Source organism: Notamacropus eugenii, chromosome 4 (genome assembly GCF_028372415.1).
Source record: "Notamacropus eugenii isolate mMacEug1 chromosome 4, mMacEug1.pri_v2, whole genome shotgun sequence".
In the NCBI taxonomy this organism is placed as follows: Eukaryota; Metazoa; Chordata; class Mammalia; order Diprotodontia; family Macropodidae; genus Notamacropus; species Notamacropus eugenii.
In genome coordinates, this window is record NC_092875.1 from 470,824,399 (window position 1) to 470,849,647 (window position 25,249).

The 25,249-nt window shown below is 40.5% G+C and overlaps 1 protein-coding gene across 1 annotated transcript in view; it reads left to right on the plus strand.

Annotated features, from left to right (window-relative positions):
* Window positions 1–6,446: 6,446 nt before the first annotated feature.
* Window positions 6,447–25,249, plus strand: part of PDE8B (phosphodiesterase 8B) — a 331,778-nt gene continuing 312,975 nt past the window's right edge. The window contains exon 1 of the mRNA XM_072606396.1: window positions 6,447–6,720. Within this exon, the coding sequence (XP_072462497.1) occupies window positions 6,499–6,720 (222 nt within the window). The 5' untranslated portion in view covers window positions 6,447–6,498. The remainder of the gene's footprint in view (window positions 6,721–25,249) is intronic.

Sequence of the window (25,249 nt, forward strand, 5' to 3'; positions counted from 1 at the left end):
TAGGCTCCTGGAATTTCATATATGTGTTAGCAAGATTGTTAGATCCTTTAAAGCAGTGAATGTGTTTTTTATTTCTTTCTATAATAATCTCTGAAATAATGGTAGAGAACTAACCTTGAGGCCGGAAAGACCTAGATTTCAATCCTACCTTTGACACACACACTGGCACACGGGACAAATCACTTAACTTCCAAGCATTCTAGTCCAGAGGTGTCAAACACACCGTGTCCCATAATACTCAGAAGTGCCTTGAATCAGATTAAAGTGTAATTGGGAAATATTTAACAAAATAAATAAAAATACAAGAAAACTTTTTAAAAGTCAATTTTTGACTTTTTAAAACGAAGTCAATATATGGCGCGCAGAGAGACCTGGCTACAAATTAGCGGTCCTTTTCTAGTCGACTTGGATACCTGTTTTTCGGCAGCTAAGACTATAAATTTCAAAGAATCTTCTGACCTGCATCAGCGGAGGGAATTTCCTCCTTTTAGAGTTCCTTGTACCAAAGAAATCATAGGTCCAGTCTTCATCCTGTTCCTTTAATCATTCACTCTCCCACAGATCCATGTAGGTGCGGTAGTAAATGCTAGCTGACTGGCCGTGGGGATATGTTTTGCAGGGCACTATGGGGCAGCTGAATGGTGCAATGGACAGATCTTGGGGCCTGGAGTTGGGAAGACCTGAGTTCAAATCCAGTCTCAGACACTTATTAGCTGGGTGGCCCTGGACAAGTTACTTAACCCTGTTTTTCCTCAGGTCCTTACCTATAGAATGAGCTGGAGGAGGAAATGGTAAATGACTCCAGTATCTTTGCCAAGAAAATCCTAAATGGAGTCGCAAAGAGTTGGGCACAACTGAAACTTTGAACAAAAACGAGAACGACTCAGAAGAAAAATGTAAAATATAGAGTGTGTAAAACCCCATAAAGCTTAATAAATTTGTACAGATGCAGAAAACTCTTGTCAATAGTTTTTTTTCACCACACTGTCTATTGTCAGGCAGCATCTCAGGAGCGGTCAGCCTGACGAGTGCCAGAGGAGTGTACTGTGTGCACGTTCTCCTAAGTATTTCTATAGGGCCTTTCTGGACAATGAAGAGTATGTTTCACAAATTAGAAAGCGATTTAGTTGATTTGATGCGTTGCTTCGTTTTCTTCATGGTTTCTTACTCTTTTTTTCAGTTCAACTAATTTCTTTCTGAAACGTTTGTATTTTGACTTTGGCATGTATAACCTTATCCTAAATTGCCCAAACCTTGCTTACCTACCCTAAATATATTCTTTTCTCCTTGGAGGTTCAGGTCTCTTTATTATTTCTCTACTACCAAATTTTTTTTTAATACTTTCGGACCTTTTAAAATCATTCATGAAGATTTTATTTTTCATTCAAATACCTCAGAAGCTGTAAGGTTTAGTATGCAGAATAGAGGAAAAGAGTTCCAGTCGTTCAAGTCACTTTAACAACCATTTATTTAACATAGAACTACTATAACTGAGCAAGGATGCTGGGGGTCTTTGCCCTAAGACACTGAAATTTCAAGGGAATTGAGTGTACTTGAGCTCACTCTGGCAGCAGGTAGAAATCCCTAAATTAGTCCCTAGCAATCGAAAATGATGAGCCAAAGTAGGAACTCACCTGATGGATCCTTTATCTTTCTTTCTTTTCCCACTTACCTCAACTCCTCTGTGGATTATCCTTGCCCTGCTTATTCCCTGGGGGGTCAGCCAGTTGTGTGCTGCTAAATGTTAACAACCATCTCTCTGGAGGAAAACAATAACAGCACTGACCTACCCACAACATCCTTTAAATATGCATTATTAACATTTCCTCCACCATTTTCTTAAACTAGACTCGAGCATGTATGAATTCCTGAGATATAAAAGCTTACACTGCGCATTTAGCAACCTGCTCTGGACAGCCAGTTCATGTTGACTCTAGCATATCACCCCACCTTTTAAGCTCTACCACATGGCCAATATCCTGGGGTCTCTCCCTGAGGTTTCTGTCCCTCTCCTCACTTCACCTGGATTTATCTGAAAATGCCATTCTGGAGCACCTTTGTGAAGCTGTCACAGCATATTTTGGGGTGCTTGCTCCAAGTGCCGGAATGACTAACTATGGCTCTAAGTCCTTACTCTGTCACAGGAACTTTGCTAGGAGGTAAAGCTACACAAAGAAAAAAAGAACCTCTGCCCTTAATTAACTTACATTCTGTGGTGGGGGATACAATTTGTATCCAGATGAGTAAATACAGGATGATAAGTAATGAGGGCCTAAACTGGCATGGTGGCCTGGGTTCATCTAGAGATAAGGACAGATGCCAGGGTGCAGTGAGTGGTGTGCTGGGCTATGGGCCTAGCCATGGTATACATGTGCACAAATATTTCTAACAGCTCTTTGTGCAGTGTCAAAAAACTGGAAACTAAAAAGTGTCATCAACTGGAAAAATGCTGAACAAATTGTGACATGAATATAATGAAATATTGGTGTGCTGAGGAAAAAGATGATTTCAAAGGGATGTGGAAAGACTTATATAAAAGGATTCATTGAAGAAGCAGGACAAGGAGAGTGTATACTGCAATATAACATTGATCTTCTGTAACATTAAAATACTCTGGCCTCCCATCACAGTCTGAAGGCCGGGTGTGTTGTCAGTCACTCCTCATCCAGGGTTTACCAGTATCCTTAAGGAGTTTTGGGAGCACCTAGTTTCTCTGTCATTGGCTCTAGCTTCCTCTCTCTAAGGTTCCCTTGAACTCTCAGTTCCATTTAACCACTTAACAGTCAGATGACTCTTACAAAGGAATATTTACTTCAAAGGTATAGGAAAAGCAAATATATAAACATTGCCCTCCCTCCTCCCCCTTGCAGGGATATGCACGGGCAACACTATGTTACCAGACTCAGCCTCTGGGAAGGGGAAGGGGATTAGGTTCATAGCTAAATTGAGTTTCTATACAGCATGGTCACACCAAATTCTCTAAATGGAAAGCTCCCCTGGGCTCATGTTTCACCACCCGCACTTCCAGAGTTTCCATGTTGGGTTGACAACAGAATTGAGTTTGGAATCCTTGATCCAAGGTCACCATAGTTCAAGCTCCTCCATCTGAGGAGTTCCTCAGCTGTGCCTGGAATGGAGGGGAAACAAAACGGACCCAAACTCCAAGCCCATTTCTCAGGATCTAAAAGGTAAATGGTGGGGTAGAGGATTGGGTATGAAAGTAGCTCTTCTCCCCAAGCAGTGATTGAACAGAACCTTCACACCCTGGACATAACCAGAAAGAGAAAGAAAACGTCCCATTCTGGCAATTTGAAAGACATGGCCTGTTCTGGCTTCCCACTTGAGTCACAGGGGAATAGGATGTCTATTTCTGGAAGCAAGTCATCTTCCGCTTGGGCGACCCCACCTTAGGTGATCTGAGCATGTGCCAAAGTTGGGTTACATTCATAAAAACAAACAATTCTGAAGACACAATGACCATCCATGACTCCAGAGGGTATATGATGAAGCTGGCTATCCCCTGAGAGAGAGAGAGAGAGAGAGAGAGAGAGAGAGAGAGAGAGAGAGAGAGAGAGAGAGAGAGAGAGAAAGGTGCAGAAAGAGACATGGCCAATAAGGGAATTTGTTTTGCTTGATTATGCACATATGTTAGAACAACTTGTTTTTTCTTTTTTTCCATGGAGTGGGAAGGAAAGAAAATAGATTTCTCTTCATTTACAAAATAAAAATGACAACAACCATAACAATAAAGTCATAGAACCTGCCTTAAATATCTTGGTTCTATTACTTAACTTTTATTTGACTTTGGCCAACTCAGCTCACCTCTTCAATCCTCAGTTTCCTTATCTGTGAGGGATTTGACCTTGCTGACCTCTGAAGTCCTTTCCAAATCCCTAGATATGCTTCTATGATCAGCATCCAAGATGACCCTGGAGGCAGAACTGACAGAACTTGGCCACTGACTGGGTAGGCTGATAATCTAGGGAGTTAGGAGAGTTTAAGATGTCTATGAAATTGCAAACCCAGATGCTGGGCATAGAAATAGAAATAGTTAGGAAAGGGGGTGACTAGGGAATATGTGGATCTTGCAATATCTATGGGATATCATCACTATGTCTGTGAGATATCATAGACAGCTAGGTGGCACAGTGAATAGAATGCCAGGTCCAGAGTTGGGAAAATCTGAATTCAAATCCAGCCTAGTTGTGTGACCCTGGGCAAGTCATTTAACCCTGTTTGCCTCAGTTTTCTCATCTATAAAATGAGCCAGAGAAGGAAACAGCAAACTACTTCTATATCTTTCCCAAGAAAACCCCAAATAGAACCAGGAGGAGTTAGACACGACTGAAAAGACAGCAACAACAAATGAGATATTGAGGTTAAGAGGCTTAATAGGTAGTTGGTGATGTGGACTGGAGCTCAGGAGAGACGTTAGCATTCCTTAGATTGGAGTCATTTGTGTAGAGAAGCTAGCTGTGAGTGGGTAAAGAAAGAAAGGAAAAGAGCCAAGTTAGAGTCACATCTTCTTTCCTTCCTTCCTTCCTTCCTTCCTTCCTTCCTTCCTTCCTTCCTTCCTTCCTTCCTTCCTTCCTTCCTATCTTTCTTTCCTGATTTTATTACCAGTTACGGACCTTTGTGTTTTAGTTTTTTTTAATGAGAAAATAATGCTTTCTGTCCCCTTAGGCAGGTGGAAATGATAAAACAGATACCCTGAAGGATGACTGTCATAGGCTGGAGAGCACTGGATTCAGACTAAAAGACTGGATTCCAATTCCTGTTTTGCCATCTACTTCCTATTTAACCTTGGGAAATTCTCAACCTTATAGGTCTCAATTTCTTCATTTGAACTGTAAAAGGATTGGATTAGATAATCTCTGAGGTCCCTCAGGGTTTTAAAATCTTGTCATCCTAAAAAAAGATAATAGAAATTATTTATTAATATTCTATATATTTGTGTAATTTGAGTTGTATAATAAGAGTAGTTAATATTTGCATATTTCTTAGCATACTTTTTTGTCCCACAACAACATTGTAAGATAAGCAATGGGGGCATTATTTTTGTTACTTTATAGAGCAAGGAACTGAAGCTCAGAGTAGTTAAACTATTTGCCTGTGGTCACGAAGCTAGGACACGTTACAGTAGGTTTTGAATCCAAGTCTTCCGAGACTCCAGGTCCAGTTCCCTAGCCACTAGACCAGCTGTCAGAAGGATTACATCCTTCTTTTCTTTCTTGTTCTCTTCCTATTCCCTCTGAAATGAATCTTACTTAAAAACAACTTGCTGTGGTTTCCTTTTCATCCATAAGAAGTCTTATTTTTCATCATTATTTCTAGATGAGAAACGCAGCAGGCTTGAAAGCTGTTGTTGGTCGTTGTTCTGGGCTGACTCAAGCCACGTGGGCAGCCAAAGGGAAAATGGGGATTTCAAATATCTTGAGTATTTGTGTCGCTAATTCCTCAGAGGACTAGGTATCCCGTGGAGTCCTAGGACTCTACTGAGGTTATGGCAATTGTGGTAATAGTGGCAGCCTAAATGCTGAGACTTATTTACAGTTATAATATCTAACTGGGTAGATTGGCCTCCACTCAAGGTGGAATTTTGGAAGTCTAATGGTTTTCACAAAAACCTCCTTCAATCATCTTAAAGAGAGGGTTTGAGGAGGGAATAAGGCAAGGAAAGACATCCAGGATATTTCAATCAATTTGTGTTTGATGTTTATTAATTGTTCATATAATTAACACTGATTTTTCTCAAATTGAGTTTGCTGTGTTATTCCTTCACAAACAAATCTCTTATTGACAATGGTATCTTACCTCACAGCCCCAAATTATAATACCTTAAGTGGAAGCACAATATATTCCCGTATATTTTAAACATTTTTGGGTTGCAAGAAGCTGGCAGAGCAGGTCCTAAACCCTCTTTGGAGTGCTGAAGAAGAGCCTAATCCTTAAAACACGATCAACAATTGGCATTTTTTAAGAGCCTACTATGTGCCAAGAACTGCGCTAGGTGCTGGAGGAATCCAAACACTACAATGAAACTATCCTAGCCCTTATGAGATTATATTCTATACAAACAAGTCTGAGCCACACTGTGGGATACTGAGTCACAAAGAAAGGATTTTAACTGCTCTATAAGACAAGTCCTGAACTCTTTCGTCTTCAGAGGGTCGGAGAAAGAAGAGCCCAAGAACAGAATGCATTGCTAAAACCTGGTACTTCTGTGAGTGCTGCCAAGCCACATCACCTTGGTGGAAAACGAGGAACGGGGTCTGGACGAGGTTTCTCGCTCCCCAACCCTAGATTCAGTGATTAGCGGCTAAATCCACGCTAAGTCAGCGCTTAGGCGCGCGGTGGGGCGCTAGGACCCTGCCATCGGGCAGCCTGGGGACGTGTCGGAGGAGGGCTGGGGAAGCTTTAGCGCCCGGGGACAAGCCCCCGGAGAAATCCAGCCCCTGGCACGTGCGGGTGCGTCCTAGAGCCTTGGCCGCAGCCAGGATGCGGGGGTGCGGGTCCAGGTCCCGCGCGGGCGGAGCGGAGACCGCAGCCGCGTCAAGCTGCGGCCGAGCTGCTCCGGGGAGCCAGAGCAGTCCTCAGCCCAGGACCCTCCCGGGGGAAGGGATCTCCTCACCCGCGCTGCGATCGGCACTGGGCTCTCCTGCCTCCGCCGGGATGCATGAGCCGGGCGCTCGCGAGGGTCGGCGGCACAGCCGCAAAGAGGTGAGCCCCGGGGGCGCAGCTGGAGCCGGGGGCGGGGGCCTGGATCACCGAGTCGTGTTGGCAGAACCGAATCTCCAGGGCATGTCACTCCAAGTCAGGCTCTTCTAAGTAGAGGGGGAAGCCGGACCCCCCCAGAGAAATGCCAGGGCTGCAGCGGGCCCACTCCCGGAGGAGAGGAGGGGGCTCTGCCATCTCCACGGGGGCTCATTCTTGAGGGCTTCCTTGATCGCCTCCCTGGGAAGGGGGGACCAGGTGGTCTTGGGGCTTGCCCCATGCCCAGCCTCGGGAGAACCTCAGAGGCTCCTTTCCTATCAAAGCTACCTGCTCCGATGCCAGCGGACGGTGCCCTCCCTCCCCGCCAGTCTGCCTTCTGGCTAACTTGACTTTCTCCTGTTGCGCCTCACTTTTCCCACACTCACATCCCTCTTTCTTCTCCCTGCTCGCACCCTGCCTCCGGTACCGCTCTTTAGCTGTGTGTGTGTGTGTGTGTGTGTGTGTGTGTGTGTGTGTGTGTGTGTGTCTGTCTGTCTGTCTTCTCCTCCTCCTCACCCTCTCTCGCTGCGTAGCTGCTTTCTTTTTCTAGGGAAAAAGCTGCTTCTGACAACCTCTGCTGCTTGAGACCCTGTTGCCAGCCTCCGTCACAGCCTCCCGGGTGCCTTCCTCGGCTTCCCACTGCACCACACACACACACACACACACACACACACACACACACACACACACACACCACACACACACACACACATACACACACAGACACACACAGACACACAGACACACACACACCCCACATACACAGACACAGACGCGCGCGTGCACACACACACACACACACACACACACCACACACACACATACACACACAGACACACACACACACCCCACATACACAGACACAGACGCGCGCGTGCACACACACACACACACACACACACACACACACACACACACACACACACACACACCTTAGAGGCCCGTATCTCTTCTCCCCCATCCCAGGGACCTAGGGCGTTATTTACTGGGCAAACAGAAGAAACCTATTGATTTCACAGTTGTGCAGGGTGGAGGGTTTGGGAGGGAGGAGTGGTCGGGACTGAGAAAAGGGTCTCCTCCTAATTGACGACGTTTACTGTAATAACAGTCTGCAGTGGATAGGAGGAGAAGTGGATGGATTGCCTTTTGGAGCAAGGCTGCAGGAGGGGGCTGAATCGGGCTTGTGGATCAGAGCTCATGGATTTTCGGTGTTCCGGGATCCAGGGCTCTGCTCTCTGATTGACTGCTCCCGGCAGTAGGGGAAAGTTGCAGTCGTCTTCGGGTTTGGAGGGCTGAGGCCAGGACAGGAAATCGTAATACTTTACTTAACCTTTGTAAATACAAAGATAGTTGCCTTAATCTTTCCAGATCTCCTCAGTAAAGCCTCAGCCTTAGCAGTTCGGTCGTTCCAGTTTCCAGTTGCAGGTTGTTTTCGAGCCTGCGAAGTCTGATATTAATTTACCTCTCCATGTTGGCAGTCTTAAGAAGGAACTGATGACTGAATGAATGAGTAGGCCTGAGTTGCCAGAGTTGCCACTTGGAATTCTTGTTTCACTGGAGTACCCACTCTATACAAAATGTGTGTGTGTGTGTGTGTGTGTGTGTGTGTATGCTGGAGTGTACATGCTTGCTCAGGCGATATTTGTAACACTTATGTCAAGACTTCGCAGATATTTTGAAGATTTTATAGGTTGTTTTTTTTTTTTTTTGCAGGAAGTAGTAGGAGCCCTGAAATTATTTAACAAATCTATGGAGACTGTGAAGAAAAAGGAAAGACTTTAGGTTGATGTTGTCTTTCCTGGGGTCAGTTAATCAAAACACTTTCAGTAAATAGTGTAACTGAGAGAACAAAATAACTGTATTACCAGTTTTCTAGAACTGCACAATCTGAGGAGACCGTGTCAGCAGTTCTGCTATATGTGAGCCTCGTCCATTTAATTTTATAGATTTTCTATTCATCAAAAAGGGAGGAAGAATTCACTTAGGGTAAAATTCCATCTTAGAAATAGGGGAGGAAGAAAATGAGCATTTATTAAACATCTAGTATGCTCCAGGCAAAATCACAACCCTGTTTGCCTCAGTTTCCTCATCTGTAAAATGAGTTGGAGAAGGAAATGGCAAACCACTCCAGTGTCTTTGCCAAGGAAACCCAGATGGGGTCACAAAGAATCAGATGCTACTGGAACAACTCAGGAACTCAACAACATGTGTCAGGCAGTATCTTAAGGGCCTTTTTCTAGGCAAAGACAGGTTAAGTGACACCTAGGGTCACACAGCTAGTATGTATCTGCTGAGGGCAAAGTTGAGCTCAGGTCTTCTGACTCTAAGGCCAGTGCTCTATCTACTGTGATACCTAGTGCACTTATGTAATATTTATTTGTCATTTATATTGGATCCACCTACTAGACTGTAAGTTCTGTAAGGGCAGTGGCCTTAGTAAATGTTTGCTGATTAAATGATTGAACATATTAATCAACCTGAAAAAATTTCAGTCTTTATACATTTATTGGCATCATGTCACAATGTATCTGATAAAAGAGTCAGACTGAAGAAAGTCTGGACCAGAACTGTGGAATTATTGATTTTATTGCAGTTCTTTCACATCAAAATCAGATTGTCTTTAGGTCTATTGAAATGTTTTCAGGCTAGGGATCTGGGTTAAAACGGATGCAATATTCAGTTAACACTGGTAGTATTTTTGCCTAAATATATTGAGGGCCCAAGATAAAGGGTCTTATTTAAGAACAGGGTTCTTAAATTTCTAACCAGAAAAAGAATCATGATCTCTTTTGAGTTAGTGCTGATGGAAAAGTCATTCCTTTTTTAACCAGCCTGTCACAGGAAAAAGTAGGCAGCAAGCAGCAGAATGTATTTCATGATCACTGAATTAATGAAGAATTAGGAAAAGATAAAGGGTGCTGCTTGGTGTGATCACAAAAGCTTAATATGTTGTTTTCATGCTATGAAGTGAGAAAACTTGTCAGTTGCCAGATTAGAAAATCCCTCCACCACCAACTTACTTGCGATCTATAAATCTTAGAATGTGGCTTGAAGCACAAAGAGGTTAAACTAGTGTGTGTCCAAGGTAGGATCGGAACCCAAGGTCTTTCTGACTCCAAGGTCAGTGCTCCATCCACTATGCCATGCTACCTCTCTGCAGAGAGGGAAAAAAGACACGACAATCTCAGTTCAATCTCAGTACGATTTAATACATTGAATCTAGTATACTGTATTTATTTATCTGGGAATAACTTAGTTAATGGTAACTTGTGATGGTGGCAGTTGATCAGTTTGATAATGAAAAAATAAAGAGGTCTCCTGGGGCTTCACTAAATCTAAAATATTTCCTGAACCTTCTCAAGTAAGCACAGCTTAAAATGTAGCATCTTGTTTACTTGTTAAAGAGATCCTGCATCTAGAGCTGGAAAGGATCTTAGTGATCATCTAGTCCAATTTCCTTATTTCATAGTGCTATTTAAAAAAAAAAAATTACTTTTTTTAAAAGCACAGACTTTTTTTTCAGTTCCAAATTATCTCCCTCCCTCTACTCCCTCTTCTATCAAATGAAGAGGGAAGAAAAATAAAAAATGTAACAAATATGTATGATCATGCAAAATAAATGTTCACATTAATCATGGCTATATATATGTATATACCCACATACATACACTCACATGTGTATATATATGTGTATATATATATATATATATACATACACACATACACACACACATACTTCGATCTACACACTGATTCTGTCGGTTTTCTCTCTGGAGGTGGATAGCATGCTTCCTCATGAGTTCTTTGGAATTGTGGTGGTTCATTGTGTTGATTAGAGTTCCTAATTCTTTCAAAGTTTTTTCTTTATACTATTATTATTATTCCCTTTACAAGATTCTGTTCATGCTGGTCATCATGTAGATTGTTCTGGTTCTTCCTATTTTACTTTGCATCAGTTCATGGAGTTCTTCCCAGGTTTTCTGAAACCACTTTCTTCATCATTTCTTATAGCACAATAGTATTTCTTTACATTAATGTGCTATAACTTGTTCAGCCCTTCTTCAATTGATGGGTATCTCCTTAGTTCCCAATTCTTTACCACTACAAAAAGAGCTGCTATAAATAGTTTTGTATTTATGGTCCTTTTCCTCCTTCATTGATCTCTTTGGGATATTACTGGGTCAAAGGGTATACACAGTTTAATAAGCTTTTGGACATAATTCCAAATTGCTCTCCAGAATGTTTGGATTAGTTCACAGTTCCACTGACAGTGCATCAGTGCACTTGGTTTCCCTCATCCCTTTTTAGCATTTGTCTTTTTCCTTTTCTGTCATCGTAGCCAACCTGCTGACTGTGCAGTGGTATTTCAGAGTAGTTTTAATTTGTATTTCTTTTATTATAACATTTTTATGCCTATTTATATAGGTTTGCTATTTTTCTGAAAACTCCCTATTCATATCCTTTGATTATTTATCAGTTGGGGAATGGCTTTTAGTCTTGTATATTTAAAGTAGTTCACTATATATTTAGAAATGAGACCTTTATCAAAGAAACTTGCTGCAAAGATTTCCCCCCACTTTCTTGCTTTTCTTCTAATTTTAGCTGCATTGATTTCTTTTGTGCAAAAACTATTAAATTTTATATAATCAAAAAGATCCATTTTGCTTCCGGTGAACCTCTGTATTTCTTATTTGGTCATGAATTCTTCCTCTGCCCATTGATGCAACATATACTTTCTTCCTTGTTATACTAATTTGCTTATGATATCTCCTTTCATGTCTAAATAATGTGCTCATTTTAAAACTTACCTTGGTATACACTGTGAGATACTGGTTTATATATAGTGTCTGCCAGACTACTCTTCAGTATTTCTAACAGTTTTACTCATGTTGCCCCAATAGCTGGGATCATTGGGTTTATCCATTCCCAGGCTGCTGTGTTCATTTACTTCTGTATATTATATACCTGACTCTGTTCTACTGATCAGCCTCTCCATTTCTTACCCAATACCTAACTATTTTGATGATTGCAGCTTTGTGATATAGTTTGAGTTCTAGTATTGCTAGGCTCCCTTCCTTCCCTTTTTGCTTTTTCCATTGATTCCTTTTATATTCTTGGCCTTTTGTTCTCCAGATAAATTGTTGTTATTTTTTCCAACTTGATGAAGTAATTCTTTAGTAGTTTGATTAGTATTACATTGAATAAGTGAATTAATTTGGTGTTTTTTAATTTTATTATATTGAGTCCATCTACCCACAAACAATAAACACTTCTCCAATTATTAGACCTTTATTTGTGTGAAAGGTATTTTGTAATTGTTTTCATATAGTTCCTGTGTGTCTTAGCATTTAGACTCCCACAGTTATTTTAAATGAAATTTCTCTTTCTATCTCTTCCTGTCAGATTTTGTTGGTAATATAAAAAAATGCTGATGATTTGTGTAGATTTACTTTATGTCCTGCCTGTTGAAGACATTGATTGTTTCAATTAATTTTTATAGTGAACTATCTAGGGATATCTAAATATACTATCATATCATATATAAAGAATGATTGATGATTTTGTTTCCTCATGGCATATGCTTATTCCTTCAGTTCCTTTTTCTAGTCTTATTGCTGTACCTAGCACTTCCAGTACGATATTAAATAGTAATGGTGGTAATGAACATCCTTGCTTCACTCCTGATCTTAGTGGAAAGACTTGTAGCTTATCCCCCTTATAGATAATGCTTGTTCTGGCTTTAAGATAGATGGTACCTACCATTTAAGGAAAGCTCCATATATTCTTGAACTTTCTAGTGTTTTAACATGAATGTGTTTGTATTTTCTCAAAAGTTTTCCCTGTACCTATTGAAATAATCATGTGATTTTTGCTATTGTCATGGTCAGTTATGTTTATTGTTTTCCTAATATTTAACCAGTTCTGAATTTCAGTATAAATCCAGCCCGGTCATGGCATATGGTCTTTGTGATATAGTGCTGTAATCTCCTTGCTATTATTTTACTTAAAATTTATGCATCAATATTCATCAGGGAAATCAGCGTATAGTTTTTTCCCCCCTCTGTTTTGGTTCTCCATGGTACAGGAATCAAGATCATGTTTATGTAATAGAAGGGATTTGGTAAATTTCCTTTATATCTTTCTTCAAACAGTTTGCATAATATTGCAATTGACTGTTCTTTGAAGGTTTGGTAAGATTTGTTTATAAATGCATTTTGTCCTATTGTTTTCCTCCAGTTGGCAGGTAATTTATGACTTGTTTGATTTTTTTCTTTGGGCAGTTTATATTTATATAAGTATATATATGTTATATATTTTTATATATGAATATATTCAAAATTTTGTAGATTATCAGTTTTATTGGCATGTAGTTGGGCAACATAACTCCTAATGATTATTTTCCTCCCCTCTTCATTGGTTTTCAATTTACCCTTTTAATTTTTGATACTGGTAATTTGACTTTTTTCTTTTTTAAAATCATATTAACCAGTATTTATTTCTTTCCTCCAAAACCAACTTCTGCTTTTATTTAGTCACTTGATGGAGTTTTTTACTTTATGTTTTGCTAATCTCTCCTTTGATTTTCAAAACCTTTATTTTGGTATTTAATTTGGGCTTTTAATTTTTTTTTCTTTTTTTAGTTTTTTAGTTGCTTGTCCAATTCACTGGTGTGCTTTCTCTTTTTTATATTTTATCTTTAAAAATTTCTCTCTTTTATAAGCATTTATATATTTTATTTAAATTTAATTTTAAATTTAGATTTATTGGTATGTAGTTGAGTGAAACACCTCCTAATAATTGCTGTTATTTCCTATTCATTAGTTACAAATTCACCTTTTTTCATTTTTATACTGGTAATTTGGGTATTTTTCTTGTTCTCAATCAAAGTAGCCTAAATAGGTACCCTAATGCACTGTTGTTGGAGCTGTGAATTAGTCCAACCATTCTGAAGAGCAATTTGAAACTATGTTCGAAGGGCTATAAAATTTTGGCCACCCCTTGATCCAACAATATCATTCCACTACCAAGGAGACCAAAGAAAAAGGAAAAGGATCCATATTTACAAAAATATTTATAGCAACTCTTTGCATGGTGGCAAAGAATTGGAAACTGAGGGGATGCCCATCAGTTGGAAGTGAGTGAACAAGTTATGATATATGAATGTGATGGAAAACTATTGTGCTATAAGAAATTATGAAGGGAATGGTTTCAGAAAAATCTGGCAAGAATTATATGAACTGATGCAAAGTGACGTGAACAGAACAAGGAGAACCATCTACCTAGTAATAGCAATATTCTAAAGATAATCAGATGTGAAAGGCTTAGTAACTCTAATCAATACAGTAATTTACCACAACACCAAAGGACTCATAATGTAAAATGCTATCAATTTTCAGATAGAAAACTGATGGATTCAGAGTGCAGACCGAAGCATTTCTATTCTTTTTTTCCTTCCTTCCTTCCTTCCTTTCCTTCCTTCCTTCCTTCCTTCCTTCCTTCCTTCCTTCCTTCCTTCCTTCCTTCCTTCCTTCCTTCCTTCTTTCCTTCCTTCCTTCCTTTCTTCCTTTCTTCCTTCCTTCCCTTCCTTCCTTCCTTCCTTCCTTCCCTTCCTTCCTTCCTCCCTCTCTCCTTCCCTTCCTTCCTTCTGTTTTTTATTCCTTCCTTCTTTCTGTCCTTTATTTCTTCTTTCCTTCCTCCCTCTGTCCCTCTGTCCCTCCCTCCCTCCCTTCTTTCTTTCCTTCTGAACATAGCTATTTCAGAAATGTTTTGCATGACTTCATTTGTATAATGAGTATTTCTTGCCTTCTCAATGGATAGAGGAGAGGTGGAAGAGAGGGAGAGAATTTATAATTGAAAATTAAAAAATTAAAAATCAAATTAACAAATAGTTCATCTATTTTTTAATTTTTTAAAAAACGTAAATATAAGCAGTTGGAGATATAAATTTTTTCTTGAATACTGACTTGGCTGAATCCCATTCATATGTTGCATCATTGTTGTCATTATTTTTAATGAGATTATCGATTATTTCTATGATTCATTCTTGGATTCACTTGGATTCTTTAGCATTAGTTTATATAGTTTCCAATTAATTTTTCACCCATGCTTACTAACTGTAATTTTTATTGCATTGTAGTCAGAAGATCCAATTAATATTCTGCTTTTCTGCATTTGTTTGTGAGATTTTTATGTCCTAATATATGCTTAGTTTTTGTGAAGGTGCTATACACAATTGAAGAAATAGGTGTACACCTTTCTGTTTCCGTTCAGTTTTCTACAGACGCCTATTATGTTTAACTTTTCTGAAGTTCTATTCCCCTCCTAAATGATGATCTTATTTATTTTACAGTTAGACTTGTCTACATCTGAGAGGGGTAAATTGGGGTCCCCCACTACTATAGGCATTTAACTTTTCCTTTAAGAATCTGAATGCTATGCCATTTAGTATACAAATGTTTTCTGTGGTACCTCTTAGCAAAATATAGTTCCTCTGTTCATCTCTTTCAATTAAGTCTATTTTTGCTTTTGCGTTTTCTGAGATCACGGTTTTCAGCATTGCCTTTTTTTTACCTCAACTGGAGCAAAGTAGATTCTGCTCCAGTATCTTATATTAACTCTATGTGCATCTTCCTGTTTCAAGTAATAGACAGTGGAAAAAGCAGGAGGATGGAAAGTCTGAATCACAGGCTCTAGTCATAGCTCTGTCTTGGAATCGTTGTGTTGCCCTGGGCAAGTTTATGTCTCTCTCTTGGACTGAGTTTCTTTGGGTGGGAGATGAGAAAGACAGACTAGATCACTTGTTCTCAAAGTGAAGTCTGGGGATCCTGGGGGTCCTCTAGATTCTTTTAGGATATTCTTGAGGTAAAAAAATTATAATCATACTAAGATATTTTAATTTCAAGTACAGTAAATATTAGACGTAATACACAAAGACTCGTTGCAGGGAGGGGTCCTAAATCATTTTTAAGAATGTAAAAGGGTCCTTCTCCTTTCCTCCCCTTCTCCTCTCTTCCTTATTACAAAATAATTTTCTTTGTGTTATGATGCAGTTTTTTTATGCCTCTAAAAATCATTATTCTGGGGAGTTCATAGGCTTTAGCAGATTTCCAAAGGGGTCCATGATGTAAAAAACGGTGAAGGCTGATCCTTTCTAGAAAAAGGAAATGAGGATCGGAGTGAGATGTGTACGCAGATTCTTAAGGGACCTAGCGGCAGCAAGCTGCAGAATCATGCCACCTCAAACCCAGGTCTCCTGGTTCAGGGCTCCTTTTGCAATTTCTATCCCCATGGACTTTGACCTCTAAGTACAGTATTATATTCTCAGCTCCCTAAATTGAGAATACTGGCACACTTGTCATTTTTTTCTTGGTGGCCATAAGTACCCACCTTCCTAAAGTTCCTGTTTCCACTATGGGATCTGAAGCTTATGCATAGTGATTTAGGAATTCTTCACAGTTGTGCAACTTGAAAAGTATAGCTGTGTTCCTGCTTAAATTGTTTGGCCACATCAGGGACAGCTCCCTAGAGCCTGTGGGACTTAGAGGCTTAATCAGTGCACATGGGCTTTCATAGAATGCCTTAAAGGCATGTATTCATTTGTGAATGATTACAGTAGTCAAAAACATTTTATTTAGCATCAACAACTAACTATGGAATAAAGTCATGGATCTTATAGCTGGAAGAGGCCTAAGGAGGTGGGGGGAACAAAAGTAACTATAGTATAGTGGGAAGTCAGAGCACCTAGATGGTGCAGTGGATAGACACCATTCCTGGAGTCAGGAAGATCTGAGTTCAGATCTGGCCTTAGACATTTACTAGCCCTGTGACTCTGGGCAACTCACTTAACCCCTTTTTCCTGGGTTCCTCATCTTGTCCATATTGGAAAAGGAAATGTGTCTTTGCCAGGAATATGTGGATATGACTGAAAAATTGAATAACAACATGCTAGAAAGAACACAGGCTGCAAAGTCAGAGGACCTGGGTTCCTAGCCTGCCTCTGACATATTACCCTAGTGACCTTGGGCAGGTTCTCGGAATCTTCTCTGACTCCACTTTCCCCATTGTAATATGAGGGGGTTGGACTAAATGGCCTCTAAGGTCCCTTGATCTATGGTCACTGCTTTTGTTTAAGGCGGTAATACTCAATTCAAAAACTGTCTATGAAATGCCTACTATGTGTCAGCACTACACTGGACAAGGATGTCCCAAAGACAAAGACAAAACAATCTGCCCTCAAGAAACTTAATTACTAATTTGATGATCAATTAATAAATATTTGTTGAAATGCCTTCTATGTACTAGGCACTGTATTAGGCATTAGGGACCTAAATACAAAGAATAAAACATTCCCTATTTGGAAGGGCTCAAGTGAGAATGAAGGCGCTAGAACCCAGTTAGTTCTTCATAATCCAGACCCTCCACAATCTGGTCTCTTTTTTTCTCCTTAAATCTCTTACTGCTTCCTACCAGGAAGCTTCTGCTCCGTCCGAACTGATCTTCATTCCAGCCCCTAAAACACCATTACCCTTCCCATCCCTGTTCTTGCTCATGTCATTTCCCTTGCTAGGAATGTTCTCCCAACTTCTCTGTACTTGTACCTGCCCTTCAAGACTCAGATCATCCATTGCCTCCACTGACAAGGCTTCCCCAACTTGGCCAGTCCAGAAGAATCTCATTTGTTTGAATTTCTTTAACACCATTTACTTGTACCTTTCATTTGACACCTAGCCCAAGAAACACTGATTTTTTTGTTAGTTATTATTATTGTCAGTTATCACTTCATAGCCATGCTCTGTCTCCCTAAATTCATGATGAACTCTTTGAAGGCCCAGACTAGGCTTGTCCATGATTCTGTCTCCCATGGAGAGTAAGTAGCATGGTGCCTTGCACATATCAGGTGGACATAAATGTGTGCTGCTGATGGCTTGCTAGCTTACCTTTGTGTGACACTTGGAACTTTGCAAATTAAAAACCTCACAACTGTTCTAGAAGAAAAGCATTATTGCTGCCATTCTATAAATGAGCTGGTTAGAGCTATGACTCCCACCCAAATCTTGTGACGCCAGGGCCAGCGTCCTTTCTTTTATGCCAGTGTGGGCAGGTTCTGGGTGCCAGGAATCAGCAGCCTTCTTAGTGTGATCAGTGAAGGGAGCCACAGTGCCAAGGTGGGTACCACTGATGAGGATGAAAGCTTAGAGTCCAAAAGAGAGACGTAAAACCCAAGGAGTAGGGAAGCAGGAGAAGAGAAAGGGGAGAGATGAGTGAAGAAGATAGACTTAAACCAGGCACAGCGCCTGGCAGTAGGAATTTCTTAATAAATGTTAGTTGACTGACACGTAACATTCTGTACCCACAAATCCCCAAATCTCCCTACAAGGAAGGGAGATGCTCTCCTTGGCTCTTCTCCCAGGCTCAACTCAAGCATTATACTTACAAAGCTCATTTATTTATTGTCCTTTGCTGCATCTAAGCTGTTGTTGCACATTAAACTAGTATTGTACATATTGTTTTCCTTCTATTTCCTTTTCTTTGCATCAGTTAATATAAGAAGTCTTCCTATGTTTCTTCAAATTCTTCATATTCACCATTTTTATGAGTGGGCACGGGCAGCATGTAGTGGATAGAGTGCCCGGCCTGGCGTCAGACTTGTCTTTGTGAGTTCAAGTCCAGCCTCAGATACATAGTAGGCAAGACACCTAATCCTGTTTGCCTCAGTTTCTCTTCATTTGTAAATGATCTGGAGAAGGAAATGGCAAACCACTCCAGTATCTTTGCTAAGAAAACCACAAATGGGGTTACAAAGAGTCAGACACGACTGAAAAAATGATTGAACATCATCATGAGATGATGCTCTATAGACTGGGGGTTCTTAACCTGGGATCCACAGACCCAAAAGGAGTTTTTGGATAGATTTCAGGGGATCCATGACCTTCAATGAGAAAAATTATATCCTCATTTCATTTAGTTAGTCAGTCAGTCAAGAAGCATTTGTTAAGCACTTCTTATGTTCCCAGCACTATACTGGGATTTGGAATACAAATACATTTGGAATACAAATCCTGGGTAAACAAAAAGATAGTCCTTGCTTTCAAAGAGTTTATATTCTAAAAGAGAAGACAGCACATAAAAGGGGAAACGAAAAGCTGGCAGAGGAGGTAAGACGGTGGAGAATGAAGACATAGCTAACTTGAGCACCCTCTTTAAATGGAGATTCTGAGAGGGAGGGGCCCGAGGAGCAGAGTCCTTTGAAGGTGGGAATTCTAGGGCTGAGGTAATCTTCCATAAAGAAGAGATTGCTGATGTTACTGGGGAATCAGAGAAGCTTAGAGGAGTGCAGCCTAGCAACAACACAGCATTACTGAGATGACAGTACTGACAGTTGTATCTGCTACCCAAGAGATGCAAGGAGGACTGGGAAAGGACAGGCAAGTCCTTTCATCTGAAAACCTGTATATTGTGCATTGTAAAAAAGGCCGTTAGATTTCTTTGCAATTCCATGTATTTTATTTTGTCCATTTAGAAACATTGTTCTGAGAAAAGGTCCATAAGCTTTATCAGTCTACCAAAGGGATCTATGACATACAGAAAGTCGACTCCTGCTATTGGCAGATTTAAATGTGAAATGGATATAAACAGTACCCAGCCTGCAGTTATTCAACACAGAATCAACCAAATAAATCCAGTGTAAAGATCACTTTAAGCTAAATACTTTTAGCTACCTTCCTTTTTCTGCCACTGACTCTTGTGGGGTACTTATTACCTGGCAAATAATGACTTCCCTAGGACACTGAACAGAACCTTAGTGAACTAAATGAGTTACTGCACTCCCATTGGGCTTGACATACCCCTGGAAGTAATAAACATATTAGGTGAGGGGGAGGCTGGCTGATGAAATAACAGAAAAACAAACAAATTCCCTTATTCTAAAGGACCAGTATTTTAGGTGTTTCATTGATGACATTCAGAGTTTATGTGCCTGTGCGTTTTGGAAAAAAAATCCAAGAATACTCCTCTTGTATCTGGATGGAATGCATGAGGAGGAAAATTAGCTTCCTTAGGGAGCTTTCATCAAGCCTCCTCTGTTTTGAGAACTGAACAAAAGACCCTCTTAGCAACATGAGAACACTTTAAAAAGTGGAGGAATTCCAGAGACCAACTAGCTGGTGATGGAATAAGGGCAGAAGAACAGGTTATAAAACCATGTTTCTAATCAAGGAACATTTCTATCAGACTGAAAGAACTGGCAAATGGCACCTTTGTGTTAGAGGACCATCCCTTTGCAGTAACTGATTTTAACATCTTCAGGGTAGAAACTCTCACCAAAGTCACTGTGGTGCTCAGTTCATGTCTGAGGCAGGATTTGAACTCAGGTCTTCCTGACTCCAGGTCCAATGCTCTATCCACTGCCCCATCTAGCACCCCAGTTTTGAGATGAGTAGTCATTATATAGAATATTATAGATAATAATATGGTATAGTCTAGCTTTTAAAGATTTACATGGATAGACATACAGAATGCTTATCATAGGTTAGAATGAGGTTACCCACTGAGATACAGTCTTATAAGTAGATTCAGTTGAAAGGAAGATTAAGCCTGAAGGCATTAGCCAACATTTGCCCTGTGTCTTAACAGGCTCAGCACATAGTGTAAATAATTTTCTGCTGGACATGAAAGGCCCCCCCTTTTTTTAAACCAATATTCTGCTAAGTAATAGACCAGCGGCTCCATAAAACAATCAAACAAATCCCAACACCGAAAGTCAAGAGAAGTGTGTTTTGTTCGATTGTTTGCTTTTCCGCAGAGCTGTTGCTTATTCTATGGCTGAGGTAAGGCTGGCAGTTTTTATAAAAGAGCTATTAAAAAGCCTCTGGCTTTTGAACTAAAAAGAACATGGCTTCAAGCTAGTCTTCTGATAAGGAATAGATGGTGCTGGAGCCAACGTTTGAAGATGAAGTCAGAAGCACCAGAGTCATGTGTCCAGTGGACTGTGCATCTGACGAAGCAATGTCTAGTGCAGTAGAAAGTGTTCGGTTGGGACTCTGTGTCTGCTGGAAAAGTATCTGGTAGTCTGTCTCCTTGTCTGATAGACCGCAATGGGGAACACCCTGAGTGGGAGCCGCATCATAGCATCACAAGAAAATATCCAAAGATCGGTAGCGTGGTGGCATGAGTTGCTTTTTCACTTGCATGCCCTGGTCATATATTCCTTATCAATGTGTCTTTCTTACATGTCTTCTCTCCATATGCCAACTCTTCCCAATGATGGTGTGTGTATTTGTGAAAGAATATGGATCAGGTCTATAGGGGAAATCTTTTATTTCTTTTAGTACTTTTTATTGCTTTCATTTTTATTTATTGCCATTTCATTAAATTCCTTTTGCTTTGAATTATTGTATCCTCTCAGTGAGTATTAAAGATAAACGCCCCTATTGGGGCTCATGAACTTTAGTGTGCATGGACTTAGAGACTACCTTGAACCTTCTCTGTGGGAATCTGACCTATGAGTTAGAGGGCACCTTCACATTACATCTTTCTAAAGTTCGCCTTGAGCTTCAGAATCCTCTGCCTCTTTGCATACCTTGATGTTTCCCCTTCTTTCCTTTTCTCTGCTTTTGAGAATATTCTGTTTGGGGTGAAGTTACCAAAAAGGCAGGGACCACTAAGAAAAAGGGAGAGCATCAAAGACTAATTAACAAGAGAACTGGAAGCAGAATTGAGGTTGTTAAACTTTCAGTCCTGTGTCCTTTCCAACAACAAAATATGGCAACTGAGGCCTGACCGTGGCAGTGCTAATTCTCAATAGTCATTCTGTTCTTCAGACATTTCAATTTGTCCAACAGTTGTGGGGTTTTCACTGCAGTGGTTTGAAATGTCTTTCTCTTGCTCATTTTGTAGATGAAGAAACTGAGGCAAAGAGAGTGAAGGGAATTGCCCAGGGTCATACAGATAGTAAGAACCACATGGTCATTCTAGGCCATGGTTACATCAAAATCACTTCCAGGATACCTTCCCCCTCCACCTAGAATTCTGTGGAATGCTTCCATAGTACCCAGCCTGGGGAAGTTGAAGGATAGTTTTAGGGGCTGGAGAGGAGTGTGACAGTTCATAATTCAAAAAATAATAGTTTAGATCAATTTTAATAAGTAGAAAGTGAAGAAATCAAAGCCCATGTAATAATAGGTTTAAAAGGAGATTAATGTGATAAATGAGATGGCAGTGTTTATCTTCCAAATACATATTCAATTCAGTTCTACAGAGTCTGAGCCTCCTGTGACCCAAAGGGCTAGTGTACACTTTGGGGGATTTTTCACCTTTCTGTCTTATTGTCCTTACCTAGAATATCTGACAAAGTCACTATATGGAAGCATCAAATGTATTATCAGTGGCGTATGCCAGTGAAGCAGGAGTGTTCAAAGCTCAGACGAGAGAAAGTTTATTTATAGATCCAGAAAAACATCTAGAAGTTTCATCAGGACTTGTCAATGCCTAGTATTAAGCAACCCTTTCCCAGAGATACACAATTTCAGTGACAGTTTACTTCCATTCAGTCAAAAAAATTTATCAGGCATCTACTTTCTGCAAGGCACTATGGTAGACACATGAGAGTCTAAAGACAAAGGTAAAGCTACCTGAACTTGGATTTCCCTTCTATTCTATGTTACATTTACAGTCTTCCTCTACTTTTACATTGGTCACATGAACCTGTAATTTTATTCAATCAATTGATCCACACTTATTATGCACTTACTATGTGTCTGGCTCTGTACTAAGTGTTGGGGGTGCAAAGGAGGCAAAAGATCATCCCTGCCCTCAAGGAGCTCAAAGTCTCATGGGGAAAAATAACACATTAAAAAAAGCAGACATGGGGAGGGAGTAATTCTTCCATGAATGAGCATGGTTAAAGACCTACAGCTGGAATGGGAAACGATCTGAGGAGGTCAGAATTTCAGCTGATTTCATCTTGTAGAATGATTAGTTTCTGGAGATCGTGAAATATAGGTCAACTGGGCCGGAAATAAATGCCAGGCAAGCTTTTATCTTTCACACTGGAAGTCATAGGGAGCCATTGTTTATTCAGTGGTGGGGATAGCTTGATATGATCAGACCTCTCAACCAGACAGCTGAGCGAAGGATGGACCAGAGTGGGGAGAACCTTGTGGGATTCAGTAGGTGCCAAGGAGAGCACAGGCATTATTCACAGGGCACCCAGCTCAGAGTTACAGGACCCTGGGGTCAAGTCCTGGCTTGACTACTCACTAGCTCTGGGACTGTGGGCACCCCAATTAACTAAAGCATCCTCTTTTGCAAAGTGGAGGTAATAATACTTCCTGAAGATGCTCTGAGGAAAGTGCTTGTAAGCCATAAAGTGCTATATTGATGTGCCTCTGGGAGAGGAGTTAGAGATTCTCTTTAGCATGGTCAGAATGTACTTAAACTGAGAAGCAGAGAAAGGGACCTGTGCAGTCTTGAGCTCTGCTACATTTCTAAATGCAAAATGATAATGTGGCCCTCTTTCAGAAAATTCAACAACTTCTGAACTTACAAAAACACATTATTAATGGTTAGTTTTCTATGTTGTTTTAGACAGGATATTCCAAAAGCCTCAGTGCATTTTTAAGTTGTGTTTATCCTTTGTTTTCGAAGAGGACCATGACATTAGGGAGGTGCTGACATGACTTGCAGTTGACTTTGATTTGAGTGAGGGAGGGCTGTGGAAGATCACCAGCTTCACTTTCTCCTCCAGAGCCATCTGGGTCCAGTGGCCAGATAGTCATCGGGATGATTGGAGATGGCCCAGGATGCAATGGGAGAACCTGGCCCTTTTAGGCTAAGGCCTGTTCAGGTATTCACTTTGAGTGAGGTAATGCCCATTCAGTGAATGGGCCTCTTTAAAAAGCAAGTCAAGGGATGGCCCTTTTAATTTAAAAAAAGAGAAAAAAATGAAACTGAGAGGCAAAGACCCTCAGGGTTTCTGGTGAAAAGAGAAACAGTTACCACTGACATTCATTCTGAGCCAGGAGGGCCCAAAATACAGCCATTAAGTGGTGCTTGGGCAGGAACCTATTGTGGTCCAATATATGAGCTCCAAAATGAAATGGGTTTAAGGTTTGGTGAAAGACAAGAAAGAAAGGAAGGAAGGAATGAAGGAAGAAAAAGAAAAAAGACAGGAAGAAAAGGAAGGAAGAAATCTAGGGACTTCTCTGAGTGACTTTTCTACTATGGCCTTTGTTATTGTTGTACAGTCGTTTCAGACATGACCGACTCTCCATTGCCCCATTTGTGGTTTTCTTGGCAGAGATACTGGAGTGGTTTGCCATTTCTTTCTCCAGCTTATTTTACAGATGAAGAAATTGAGGCAAACAGGGTTAAATTATACAGCTGGTGAATGTCTGAGACCAGATTTGAACTGAGATCTTCCTGCCTCCAGGCCTGGTATTCTATCCACTGTGCCAACTAGCTGCCCTCTACCATGCCTAGGAGGTTCATTACTGGGATAACGTTATCATCCTAAAAGATCTCATCAGCCTGGATCATTGCCGCTCAGTACTCTACTTTTCTCCCTTCTTCTCTGACTGCAAGGTGGGCGATGAATTCCAAAATCTCCATTTAAGGAAGGAGCTCAGCTCCAACATCTCATTTTCTACCTCGCTGCAGTATTTTGACAATTCTCTGACTTCTCCACCATGCCGCCGAGTACAGTACCACACTTTCCCAGCCTCTTTTTGTATGTTGTTCTTCCCCCATTGGATTATAAGCTGCTTGAAAACAGGAACTGACTTTTTTGATATTTGTGCTATGAACATATGATATGTCCTTAGCATATATGTGATAAATCTTTATTGGCGGTTAACTATTGATGTGTATAGGTGTGTCTGTGTTAGTGTAGGTATGCGTGCACCTAAAGCTACATAGTAGGTAATTAGCAAGGATGCAGATGCAGGTCTCCTGACTCCCAGGCCACTGATCTTTCTACCACACTGTGTTGCATCTAATTAAAAGTAAAATTTGGGAGAGAGAACTCTGACTTGGATAACATTATGTTGAGAATTTCTCATATGACTTCCTATTATTTGGCCCTGAAAATTTCTTCCATGCTTGCAGAAACTGAAGCGTGGCTCCGTATCCCACTAAGGTGTTAAAGGAGAAAAGTGTTAACTCTTGGTGAAGTTTCTTAATTTGAATGCTGGGGCTAAATCCTCACAGCTGCACCTTTCACACCATGCTGATAGGGTTTGGAAGACAGAGCAAAGTGGTCCCTCATTTCTGAAAGCTTTTATTTTGGTAGGTTTTTAATGCTCCATCAAGGGAAGGGGAAGAGTGATACAGAGACTAGACAGAAGGCTTCATAGTCAAGAAGACAATCTCAAAGTTTGTCTGTTGACCCATACTGGAGGGCTCTGGACAAGACAATCAACTTTCCAGTGGTCCAGGCAGTTCTCTAAGACTGTAAATTGCAGAGCAGGTGCCAATCTGTACTGATCAGAGTTTCCTCACT